This window comes from Zootoca vivipara, chromosome 17 (assembly GCF_963506605.1).
Source record: "Zootoca vivipara chromosome 17, rZooViv1.1, whole genome shotgun sequence".
NCBI classification, from domain to species: domain Eukaryota; kingdom Metazoa; phylum Chordata; class Lepidosauria; order Squamata; family Lacertidae; genus Zootoca; species Zootoca vivipara.
Window position 1 is genome coordinate 25,553,584 of NC_083292.1, and position 13,289 is coordinate 25,566,872.

Sequence of the window (13,289 nt, forward strand, 5' to 3'; positions counted from 1 at the left end):
GATGCGTAGTCCAGTTTTGGCACGGAGGCACCCAAATGTTGCAAGACCTTTAGGCAGGCAGCGGAGAAATTCCCACCCCGTGAAAAGGCAGAGCTGCCTGCCTGAGATAAGCCTTTCCTCAAACAGGCAATAGAGGGGGTGTTATCCTATCATCTCATCTAAGTCAGGAAAAGCCTCGCTTTCCGTGGGTCACTGAGCCTTTTGAAAGCCAGGTGGTGGTAACATTTCACGGAGGCAGCTAATTTAGGTCTCTCACTCTCTCCCTGTTTTGGAAGCTGATTGGATAATCTCACTTTCTTTGGAAAGGTTTTTTTTTAAACTCAGCTGGGTGACTCATATCATGTGATCCCTGCAAGTTTTAAACTTGCAAAGTGGTGCAACAACTGTAAGGGAAATTAAGGAGAGAACATTGACAGCTGTCATGCCTTCCATGGATCTTTCGCCTAAACCAGAAGATTATATCTTGCAGGGTCCTGTTTTCAACCCAGTGAGTGATAATTTTTATTTCCTTTCATTTTCTGCCTGCCCTGATGAGTTGTAGATACGGTACCTTTGGTGGGAAATACCCTAATTTCATAATCAAGTATAATTCTAAGGAAGGTGGGAGAGAGAGAGAGAGAGAGAGAGAGAGAGAGAGAGAGAGAGAGAGAGAGAGAGAAGGAAGGAGAAATAGTCTGCCATGCTACCTTTCTAGGTTTTAGTGGACAGTCTGGAAATGTGATTTTTTTAAAATAAAAAAAGTTAACCAAACACCTGTTTGCTTCTGAGTTAGCTGTGGGCGGCTCATGCAGGCAGCTAAGATTAGGGCTGCCAAATGTCCGTTTTTTTAAAAAAAGAACCAGGATCTGCAGAAATTTACAAGCAGGACCAACTGCACTTGGCTGCAGGTCAGAAAACTGTGTTGTTCATTATGTTACGTAAAGCTGATTATAAATAAGGAACAGTAGAAGGGCCCTGCTCAAAACGAGTGGCTTTTTAAATGGTAGGCTTGCCATTCCATTTTGTTTTTCGACTAGCCTTCCTCATGTGCTTCGAGCTGATGCTGAAACTCTTCTCCCCCCCCCCCCGCCCCCATCCATGCTGGAGCAATAAATTGCATGACTGATTTGTCAGCCCAGAGAGCATCACCCCAGGCTCTCTTCTCCTGGCAGCTAGAGAGGTCCAACTGCAGACATCCCCTACCAGCTCTGCAAAGTGATATTGCTTGTGCCCTGCAGCTGTTTTGGACTACAAATCCCATCAGCCCCTGCATCGTATGGCTCTGCCGGTGTGGTCTGATGGGAGTTGTAGTCTAAAACATCTGGTAAAAAAGTAAAGGACCCCTGACAGTTATGTCCAGTCGCGAACGACTCTGGGGTTGCAGCGCTCATCTCGCTTTACTAGTTAAGGGAGTCAGCGTTTGTCCACAGACAGTTTTTCCAGGTTATGTGGCCAGCATGACTAAGCTAAGGTTACCAGACGCCCCCGTTTCCTGGGGACAGTCCCCGGATTTACAAATCAGTCCCCATACAAAATCCATTGAAGATGAAAAGTGTCCCCGGATTCATTGAAAAAAATCTGGTCACCTTAGACTAAGCCACTTCTGGCGAAACCAGAGCAGTGCATGGAAACACCATTTACCTTCCCGCCGGAGCGGTACCTATTTATCTACTTAAACTTTGATGTGCTTTCGAACTGCTAGGTTGGTAGAAGGCAACAAAGCTGTCAAAGGCATCCCTCGGTCTCCTAATTATTCCCCCTTTGCATTTGACTTGGGGCGGGGGATGATTCCAGCATCAAGAAACTCACCCATCTATTTCCTGACCTGGCAAAGGAACTCAGGATCTTGGTAGCCTTCAGGAGTGAGTGGAGGACAAGCATTAGCTGGGATCTGGTGTCTCGCTGCTGCCTGACCAGCATGCTCTGGATTCCGAAATCCGCAACCCCATCATGGTTGGTTCACTCTTGGGGCATTTCTGGAGCATGTGCAGAGTGCCGGCTGAACCAAGCACCTCTGTAGCACTGGGCAGGAAGGGCGTCTCATTTGCCCAGCCAAGCCTTTAATGCTTGACTCTGTGCTCTCCTGTGTCCATTTTTCAGATCGTTCCTTACATCACCTCCATCTTTGGCAGCTTGGCGCCTGGGAAAATGGTTTCCATCCAGGGAGCAACCCCAGTGGAAGCGGAAAGGTAAAAAAAAAAAGAGAGAGCGATCACATTGTTTAAAGAGAGGAGTTCTGAGAGCTTTTATCCTTCCAGTGTGTTAATCTTTCCGGAGGAAGGAGAAAGGAAAAGGGGAGAGGAAGGAGGCTTTCCTGCTGAATCACGCCAAGGATAATGCCAAGGTTGCAGGTTCCATCCCCATATTGGAAAACTGCATATTCCTGCATTGCGTGGGGTTGGACTAGATGATCCTTAGGGTGCCTTTCAGCTATACAATTTGAAGATTCTATTCTTCTGCTTCTGACAGGTGTCATTTCCAGGAAACCCACGTGGGGCACAAAAATGAGGGCAGCCCCCAGTCATTTGTCCCCACCACAACTGGTATTTGGAAGCAGACTGCCTCTGAACATGGAAGTTCTCTGTCCTAAGAGCCACGGATAAACTTCTATCATCCTCAGTTAACGTCTGATCGTTTTTAGTGCTCTGTTTACTGTGTTTTAATCTCATGTGTGCTGATTTTGCACAATATTTTCTGTTGTAAGTTGACTTCTTTTGGCATAAAGTGATGGAGAAAAATGAATAGCAGTGAGCACCTCTTGCAGCAGTGAACTCTGTAAATTAGCTCTGTGAAGAAGTCCATTCATTTTTCTGTGTCTGTCCAGTACCTGCTACTACCCACAGTTTTGGCCATAAAGGTCTTACTCAACACAGGTCATTCTGGCCTCCCTTAACCACCTTCTGTTCAAACCTCAGACTCCTCCAAATAAATTGGTTGGTAAACTCAAAACAGTATTTTGCCAGCTCCATATGAAATTTAAGAATAGTTGCAGGGTGCTAAGCAACAGGTGCTAAAAACATATTTTACACAATTCCAGTACAGATGCAAACTGACTAGGAAAGATCTTGGAAGAGGAGAGTCTTCAGTAGGTTCTGCAAAGACAACTGATTATGTAATACACGTCGATGTATTTGTAATAACCTTGACTCTGCTTTATGTTCTGTGATCTATATTTCACTGAATGAAACAGGTTTTTGGTTTGATGTCCTCCATTCAAAAAGAATATGAAAGGAATTCACTTCTTTAAATTATTCTTCCTGTTTTTCCCCACTCTTGATTCAGGTTTCAAGTTGACTTCCAGGCCGGCTCCAGCTTGGCCCCACGGGCTGATATTGGCCTCCACTTCAACCCCCGGTTCCGTTCGCGTCCCTACACAATCTGCAACTCGCTAAGCAACGGGCTCTGGATGGAGGAGGTGAAATTCCCCCACCTGCCCTTGAAAAGCGGCGACTCTTTCCTACTGCTGTTTCTCTTTGAACAAGATCATGTGAAGGTGAGGAGGTTCACAGGAGAGACACGCCTGGCTCCTGGTCCAGGCTAAAGGCCCATCTAGCTCACAATCTTGTTTCCACAAACTAGACTTTGTTTTTCTCTTCCTTAGGTGAGCGTAAATGGACAGCACTATCTCCAATATATGTTCAGCTTGCCACTGGCCCGAATGAACACACTGAGAATATCTGGCGATGTCATCCTGAAAGCCATAGCCTTTTTCCCTCAAAATGTACAGTATTGTATTGAGCAATTTTTTCACCTCTCTTTAAAATATACATATTGGCGGGGGTAGGGTGGGGTGGTATGAGGGAAACATCACCAGCTGAGGTTAATAATGAAAGTATTTCCTCAATCCAGACTCCTATAAATTAATATAGGCAGTCCATATATCCAAATAGATATCCAAATAGGACTGCCTAGAAAGGGCAGTGAGATCCTAGAATCTTAGAGTTGGAAGGGATCCAAGGGTCATCTAGTCCAACCCCCAAGGGTCATCTAGTCCAACTGAGGCATAGGGTGCTTATACTTCCACATACAGCCATAGCTCGGTTTAAGTACGCTTCGGTTTGAGTACTTTCAGTTTAAGTACTCTGCGGACCAGCCTGGAACGGATTAATCCACTTTCCATTACTTTCAATGGGAAAGTTCGCTTCAGGTTAAGTACACTTCAGGTTAAGTACAGACTTCCGGAACCAATTGTGTACTTAAACCGAGGTACCACTGTATTTCACATTCTGTTAAGAGTCGGGGCAGTTCAGCCAATATGTATGCAACTTTTAATGCCTAAGAAGTCCATAAAATTAGGATCCAGAGTGGGGGGTGTTCCCTCCCTCCCTGATATCAGAACTCCATTTTTTGTGTACTAAGGTGATTAGCAGTAGGTTCAAGAAGTATTTCTTGATGCAAATGTTATAGAATTATTATTTTTTTTAAAAAGAACTTTCCTGAGGAGAAAATTTAGAAGGAAAGCGAATGTGACAAAGGAAGCAAACGACACCATGGGAGAGGCCTACTTCCCAAAGTATTCATCCCACCTTTGACCTGTAGGTGGAGCTGTCGCCCAACCTGATAGCCCTGTGGTGCCAATTGTGTGGCTCACTCACTGAGACAAGATGTGGGGATGTGGCTTCTAGCTGGGACGGCTGTAAAAAGAATGGGAAAACTTAAGGACGAGGTGGCCTGCCACATGGCTAGTAAATGGAACCACAGGCAGTGTATTTCTGATTTGTGCTGGCTGGGGAGAGCTAAACACTGGGAAAGGGGCCTTGGGTTCCTGCAGGCATTTTGTTGGCCACTGTCAAAATAAGATGTTGGAGATCAGCAACAGCCTCTCCCAACTGGGCACCCTCCAGGTGTTTGGGACTAAAACACGGCTAGGGCTTAGGGGAGTTGTAGTCCCAAATATGTGGAGAACCTTAGTTGGGGGGAGGCTGCTGTAAGCTATCTTTGGGGTAATAAATAAACCCACATCCCCCATTCCTGCAAAACAAATAAAAATCCAGGTTTATGCAAAGCTTCAAACACTTGTATTTTGAATTATGCAAGGGGAGTGGTTTGCAGAAGATGCTAAGGGAAGCCATGGGGCTGGGAGAGTGCCCTGGGTATTCCCCACATTGGAAGCTCCTGCTGTCAGATTTACGACCTGTTGTTGATCCGTGCTGCGTCTTATTCTGTCCTCTCTCTTCTTGTGTGCAGCCTTTTGATATCTGTAGAACAGAATACCCTGTTGCCCCAGTAAGTATATATTTATTTATTGAATTTACATTCCTCCTTGCTCCCCACAGAGCCCACGGCGACAAGCAGAGGTAGTATTTTAAACAGTAATCTCCCTCTTGGATTACTGCAATGTGCTCTACCTTTGAAGGTAACTCAGAAGCTACAACTAATCCAGAATGTGGCAGCTAGACTGGTGACTGGGAGTGGCCGCCAAGACCATATAATACCAGTCCTGAAAGATCTACATTGGCTCCCAGCACGTTTCTGAGCACAATTCAAAGTGTTAGTGCTGAGCTTTAAAGCCCTAAACGGCCTTGGCTCAGTATACTTGAAGGAGCGTCTCCACCCCCATCATTCAGCCCGGACACTGAGGTCCAGCACCGAGGGCCTTCTGGCGGTTCCCTCACTGCGAGAAGTGAGGTTACAGGAAACCAGGCAGAGGGCCTTCTTGGTAGTGGCTCCCGCCCTGTAGAACACCCTCCCATAAGATGTCAAGGAAATAAACAACTATCTGACTTTTAGAAGACATCTGAAGGCAGCCCTGTATAGGGAAGCTTTTAATGTTTGATGTTTTATTGTGTTTTGATATTTTGCTGGAAGAGAGTAGCTGGGGCTGCGCGGCATGCAGTCTAATCAATCAGTGCATAATTTTGTGTGTGAAATAAAAAGTAGATAAACATTGGGGAAGTATCACAGAATAGCTCATAAAGGGGGAATATGTGGGCGGTCCTGCACAAACCCACTAATAATGCACTATTATGACATCTGTGACATGTTGAAGAGGATATCGCCACCCCCCAAAAAACCATCATCTTCAATAGTCCCCGTCTCTCTATCCCACCTCCTGCCCAATTCCAATCCCATTTTCAAGCCAGTGCATGGGAGTCTTATCCTGATTTTTGTCTCTCTCCGCCCCGCCCCCGCTTTCTTTCTTTTTTTCCATAGCATTTATTCAAGAGCAGAGCTGTTCTGGTGAGTCTAAATACACCCGTTGCCTTTATTTTCTCCTGTGGCTTAGTGGGGCAGCTTCTGCAGCTGCTAACTTGCTCCTTGCTCTTTCTCTCACTTTGCAGGATGTCCCCCTTTCCCATCTGCTCCCTGAGAGCCTCAGGCCGAGAGACACAATGACAGTGAGAGGCTTGGTGCGTCAGGACCCCAAAGAGTAAGTAGGCCCCCCATTACCCCCCCTTGCACTTGCTGCACACTTTTTTTGTGGTAGATCTTACAGTCAGGGCTTGGCAAACGGGGCTTGGCAAAACTCTGTTCTGATTGATGTAGAAATATAAGGAGCTGCTTTATAAGTCAGACCACTGGTCCATCTAGCTCTGTATTACTGTGTGTGATACAATTTACTACCCGCTCTCCACCCTTAGGTGAAATTGTTTCCCTTCTTTCCTTTGCTTTTTCCTTACTTCCTTTTTCCCCCGGTTCTCTTTTCTTCTCTTTCCCTCCCCCCCCCTCTCTCTCCTTCTCTTTCTTTTCTTTTCTGTGGTGTCCTCTATCTTATATACCAGTCTTTGGTATTACTGTTATTACTATTGGTTTTGTTTTAATGCACCTCTCTCCATTGGTTTGCTGTGTGTAGGTGTGTTTTGCATTTTCCATTTACAATTGTACCTTGGTTTTCAAACGCCTGGGAAGTCGAATGTTTTGGTTCTGAGCGATCGAAAACTGGAAGTGATCGTTCCGGTTTTCAAAGGTTCTTTGGAACCTGTCAGGGGATTGTTGCGGCTACTCTCGAGTAAAGACGCTCCAGTCCGATCTGTCTTTTAAGGTTTTATTGTGCATACTATTTACAGTGCAGAGATAGCAGAAAACATGACCTCCTAGTCACTCGCAGAATCTGGCAATGGCGCCCTTCTGCTTTGGGGCCAGCATAATAGCTTGGCGACCCTGAAACGCAGCCCCCTAAACCTGCGTTTGGGCGCGCGCCTCAATTCAGGCGCCAGAAGCGGCTGCGCTCCCTCTTCCACCTGTTGGCTAGGCGGGCAGTGCAGGGGCTCGGATGCCTCACTGAGCCCTCCCTCCATTCCACTCCATTCCTCATCCCCCCCCCCCCGCCTGACCCGCTGTGCTGTTACCGCTGTCGCTGGGCGAAGTGCTGGTCAGGATGAGGGCGGGGAGGCTCCCTGTAGGGAATCCCCCTGACAGAACCCGAACGTTCTACTCGACTTCTGCAGCTTCTGATTGGCTGCAGGAGCTTCCTGCAGCCAATTGGAAGCCGCGCCTTGGATTCCGAACATTTTTGAAGTTGAACGGACTTCCTGAACGGATTCCATTCGACTTCCGGGGTACAGTACCACTGTATTGCTAATGTAGTTTCTCATGGACGGCATAAGGGTGTTTGAGTGTGGGGTCACATCTGAGGAAAAGTGCTGTCTTCCATTTGCTTTCAACCTTTTCTTGTTGGGGCAACCCTTCCTCCCCCTCGCAAAAAAGCAACGACGAGACAGCACTAAGATGTCTGAACTACATGACAATGACAAAGGAGTTCCTCTGAGCTTTATTTAATTAACAGATTTTTTAAAAATGGAACAAATGCTTGAGTCCTCGGACTTTGGTTCCACCCAAGAAATCCAGAATTCTTCAAGAATCCTGAGAGTATTTTGTATGCGGAGGACAACAGCTTTGCAACACCCCTTCCCTTGCAGCCTGTTTCCCAAATTACCTTTATTAACAGATTCAGCCATGGTGACTCTTGCAGGTTCTGCATCAGCTTGAAGAAAGACCCTTCCCACGTCTCCTTCAGCATCCGCGTTTGCTTCACGGACCGGACGGTGTCATGGCGCTCGTTTTCGGACAGAGGCCAGGAGTCCGGGGGGACGGTGGTTGAGGGCTTCCCCTTCCACCCCCAGCGATACTTTGAGGTAAGAAGAGACGTTGACCGTCTTAAGTTCTAGTTTCCCAGAAAACCTCAAACAGGCCTGGTTCATGTGATATACTGAGAGTTATGCTCAAGGGGGCAGTGGTGGCGTTGTGGTTAGAGTCGTGGTTAGACTACTAGGAAATGGGAGACCAGAGTACTATTCCCCACTCGGCCACAAAGCTCACTGGGTGCGACCCTCACAGGGTTGTGGTGTGTTGAGCATACAGGTGAAACTACCGGTATGCCCCACAAATAACCCAGAGATGCATCTATATATATATAAAAATGTAAAAATCGTGAAACTGCGTTTGACACTTTTCTCCGTAACCGCTTGACCGATCGTCCTGAAATTTTGACACAACGATCCAGGCCACTCCAAGAGCGTTGTTGGGGGCAAAAATCCCTCAAATCGCACACCTGCGCAGGTACAGACCTGCTTTTCCACCAACTCAAACAGCGCCCTCAAGTGGCGTAATACCCTCCTCCACCCCCTCCCTCCTTGTGAAATATAAGCCACACCCACAAACCAAATGACATCATCATCAACCAAGCAAATGAAATCAGCAAGGCAGCCATTATCCCCACTAGGCCCGGGGGGGGATAACCCACAGCAATGCACTTGGGGGCACGGCAAGGGGTTTTTACTTTACAATTTAGCAGCAATACCCCCCCCCAAAAAATACCATCCTTCAAAACGTCATGAGATACGCTGGTCACGGGGGGGGGGGAGATCATGGATCGGGACACGTGGGGCCAGTCACAGGGATTAGCCACAACAATGCACCACACCCACAAACCCCGCCTCCACCACAAGATCCTGTAAAACAGGGGGACTCTGAGGCTCAGGGGGATCTGAAGGGGGTCTATTACCAGACAACCCACAGAGTCAGGCCAGGGCCAAGGAATGGAGATATAGGGCGGAGGCCTCGGGTCACATTTAAATACTAGCCCAAGCCAAGGCCTCGCTTCTACTTTACAGCCTAAAGCAGGCATCCCCAAACTGCAGCCCTCCAGATGTTTTGGCCTACAACTCCCATGATCCCTAGCTAACAGGACCAGTGATCAGGGATGATGGGAATTGTAGTCTGAAACATCTGGAGGGCTGAAGTTTGGGGGTGCCTGGCCTAAAGACTAGGCCTAGGCTCCATTTTACAGACTAGGTCTCAGCTCTATAACCCTTTAAATACTATCCCGAAAGGAGCCCTGGGTGGGAGGTGGGGGGAGGAGGAGCCCAAATAGGTCATGGGCTGACGTAGGGTAGGGGGAGCAACTGTCCAACAGCCACTAAAACAGCCATTCCACCCCAAGCCCAACCAAAGCCTGTCCCGGCGGCTGCATTAATAAACGTCTGACAGCATTAGGCAGTCGTTCATCATTTCTCCTAACACGCACTTGGGGGCACAGCGAGGGGTTTTCGCTTTATAATTTAGTGACCGTTGTGTCACATGCGAGGCTACGGCGGCCATTTTAAGTAAGGGCAGTCGTGCCCCTTTTAAACTAGGCTTTACCGTGTTTCTCTGAAAATAAGACACTGTCTTATATTTATTATTCCTAAAAAAACCCCACATTGGCTTATTTTCATGAGATGTCTTATTTTTTATTACGCGTCCAGCCTTGCCTCTTCCTTGGGGCCCTCCAGAACTGCGCCTATCACTATGTCTTATTTTTGGGGTATGGCTTATATTGCGCAAATGCTTAGAAATCCTGCTATGGCTTATTTGATGGGTATGTCTTATTTTAGGAGAAACAACTGATTGTAAGCCTCTGTGTCTTTTTAAAAACAACAACAACAACCATGCACTTTCTCTCCCCAGTTTAAGCCCTCGGATATTTCCAGTGGCCACCCCCCCCCATTTACAATCCCCTACCTTCCCCTTGCCACTTCCTGGGTTTTTTATGGAACTGAACAACTCAGGTACTTCAGAACGCGCCTTCTGCTGCCAGGCCCTTGCAGGGCCAGACAAGAGGCCTGGGCCAGGTAGATAAGATAATGTGTCCCTGTTTTTAACCCTTTTGTTACTTTTTTCATTTTACTGATTGTGAATATGCAGACTGAGACCCCCTTTAGATTTGGAGGCCCGCGCCAAGTGGCCCATATGACCCCCCCTCCATCTGTCTGGGCCTGTCTGTTGCTACGGGGCTATGGGGCTTCGCTATTTGACACCCCCTCTCGGGATTTTTTAAGTAGTTCTCTGCCTCCCAGGGCACATCATCACCCCCGATCCTTAATCTAAATATATAGAAATGCTCACGATGCGTGCACAGGGGCCAATGTATGGAGATACAGGGGGGAGGGGACAACAGAGGGCTCAGACAAAAGTAAATACTGGGAAATGGAACCCAGAAACTGACAGCTCCTTCTCCAAGGCTGGGGGCCAATGTAGGAAGATACCGGGGGTAGGGGCCAACACTCCCCAGGAACAACAGAGGGCTCAGACAGAAGTGCATGCTGGGAAATAAAACCCAGAACCTAACAGTTCCTTCTCCAAGGGTGGGGGCCAAGGTATAGAGATACATGGGGGAGGGGCCAACACTCCCCAGGGACAACAGAGGAAAAGGTATCCTACCGAAACACAGGGATGAGCCGGGGTGGAGGGAGGAGGAGCCGGATATGTCATGGATCGGGACAGGGTGGGGTGGGGATCACAGAAAAGAACCACAGCAACGCGTGGCCAGGTCAGCTAGCTTTAAATAAAAGGACACATTCTACTCATGTAAAAACACGCTGATTCCCGGACCGTCCACAGGCCGGATTTAGAAGGCAATTGGGCCGTATCCATCCCCCGGGCCTTAGTTTGGGAACTCCTGGTCTATGTTATAGTTTTGTCCACATGCATAAACCCTTATATATTAACATGAATGCCCCTTAGGCCTGTCTGAATAGGAATCACAGAATTCCATAGAGTTGGAAAGGGACCCCACGGGTCATCTAGTCCAGGGGTGGCCAACTCCCAAGAGACTGTGATCTACTCACAGAGTTAAAAACTGGCGGTGATCTACCCTGTTTTGGGGGGTTCAGGTCAAAGTTGTAGAGCTTTTTAGGGGGGAGGAAACCCCCATTTCTTTGGGGTGTAGGGCAAAAATGTTGAGCTTTTTTTAGGGAAGCCAAAGTTGTTGAGCTTCTTTGGGGGAAGCCAGTGATCTACCACAGACATCCAGTGATCTACTGGTAGATCACGATCTACCTGTTGGACGTGCCTTATCTAGTCCAACCCCCTGCAATGCAGGAATCCTGCCAACAAGCTGTCCCTGGGTGGGCTCAAACCACAAACCTTTTGCTTAACTGCCCGGTGCAGCGACCCATTACACCACAGGAGAGAAAGGTCTTACCCTGACCATGGGAGGATAACAAAAGAAAGAGCCATTCTAGCCTCTCTTGAGAGGGAATCCTGCACTCTGGGAGCAGCCACAGAAAAGGCTCATTCTCAGGTCCCCACTAACCATGACTCTGATGTTGATGGGACTGAGAGAGGATGTCCTCACCCAAGGATGTTAGCACTGGTTGGGGAGGTACAGTCTTTCAGGCTGCCTGGACTCCAACCGAAAACATGTGGACACTGCAAGAAACTTGCATGCTTGAGAGCACCCACCCTATAATACGCTTGGGGGGAAAGTTGGACTTTGTGGCACCAGGGAAAGTGAATCTTTGCTGACGAAGAATAGTCGAAACAGGGCGTTGTCCTGATTTTTACTGGAATTTACCTTTATTTGCCTTCAACATTGGGATTGATTCCCATTTAAACTCCGCATCACATCAATAAAACCTTGTGAAGATTTATTTGAAATCCATCTTCTTTTGGCCTAAGTTCTTGCAATTTATCGTTTATTCCTGGACTTTCCCAAGAACTCCAATTTCTACTACTTTCTTAGATGTGGCACAACACTAAGAGCCCATGCTCAAGTTGCAGTATGCTTTGCCCCAGGGACGGAATGTAAGAAGAGATTGTTGCATTAGGCAATGGCCAATCTAGTCCAGCATCCTCTTCGGACAGGTGGCCCCAGCCAACCAGTTGTGGTCTTTGGACACGCCTTCCTTGCTAATGCCTTTTTCTCCCCCAGCTGCTCTTCCTCTGCCAAGAAGACCACCTGCAGCTGGCCCTGAATGGGACCCCACTTGGCCCTCGGTGCATCCCTCACCCCGCCACTGACGCCATCACGGAGCTGGCCGTGGATGGAGACGTTGTGCTTTACAGCACCCAGATTCGGTCTTCTCTCCCGAGCAGCAGCAGCGCGGCTGCTTTGAACATCCAAAGATAAGAACTGAGAAAGACAAGCAAACCCACCAACCGTTCCTGACATGGATTGCTTCAGAAGAAGCGCATGTCTGAATGCTCCCCATGCACAAAAGCTTCCCCACCCAGCCTATAGCATTGCAGAGATGCCGGGTCTCCAATCCATCTCTCTTCTGCTAGCTTTCCATGGGTGGGGAGTTTGGGGTGTCGGGGGAGCCATTTCTTTTCACGTTCTTCTCACACTGACCCACCCACCCACTCGCCATCTGCGTTATGAAGTACTGTAGGAGGAAGACCGTATTTTCTGTTTCTGCCCTGAATGTTGGCTTCCTTCGAGGAAATGCAGGACTTGAAGCTGTTGTTCTTTTCCCCTTCAGGAGAAAATATATGCTGTGACCGTACATCACCCTGGAGTTTTAAATCTCTATAAGCATTAATAAAATCACATAGTGTATACCATGATTATTATTTTTTCATGCCATCCTGGCCTTCAAAGGAACTTAGGAGCAACAGGAATTAAATAATTACAGAGCTGGAGGGGACCCCCAAGGGTCATCTAGTCTGACCCCTGCAATGCAGGAATCTCAAAACATGGTTCCCCCCTCCAGTTTAAAACCATATGAGACCTTGCACCACAGCACCAGCCTATTAGTATGTATTTCATTAAATTTATACACAGGCTGATTGTTGTTGCTTTTCAAACAAACCCTCAAAACAGTTTACAAATAGATAAAACCATAATATTAATTATCAGTAAGAAAAATCAACAACAATAATTTAAGACTTTCTAAAACCAGCAATAGACTAAAAACAGATCAAAACTCACATCAACTTTCTAAACATCTGGATAGGGTTGTCCTCGTAACACTAGAAGTCGGATGTGGCTGAAGGTTGGAAGATTCAGGACAGATAAATGAAAATTCTTCACTCAGCGCATTTTTAAACTGTGGAACTCCCTCCCACAGGAGACAGCAACGGCCACCAACTTGGATGGCTTTAAAAGA

At 47.4% G+C, this 13,289-nt stretch overlaps 1 protein-coding gene across 1 annotated transcript; it reads left to right on the forward strand.

Moving 5' to 3' along the window:
- The first annotated feature begins 252 nt into the window (after window positions 1-252).
- On the forward strand, window positions 253-12,762 carry LOC118076558 (galectin-12). The gene is made up of 9 exons (XM_035099406.2): window positions 253-487; window positions 2,080-2,168; window positions 3,262-3,472; window positions 3,581-3,700; window positions 5,167-5,205; window positions 6,133-6,159; window positions 6,261-6,349; window positions 7,892-8,054; window positions 12,113-12,762. Exons 1-9 carry the CDS (start codon window positions 422-424, stop codon window positions 12,308-12,310), a joined length of 1,002 nt encoding a protein of 333 aa, XP_034955297.1. The 5' UTR covers window positions 253-421; the 3' UTR covers window positions 12,311-12,762.
- The last annotated feature ends 527 nt before the right edge of the window (window positions 12,763-13,289 follow it).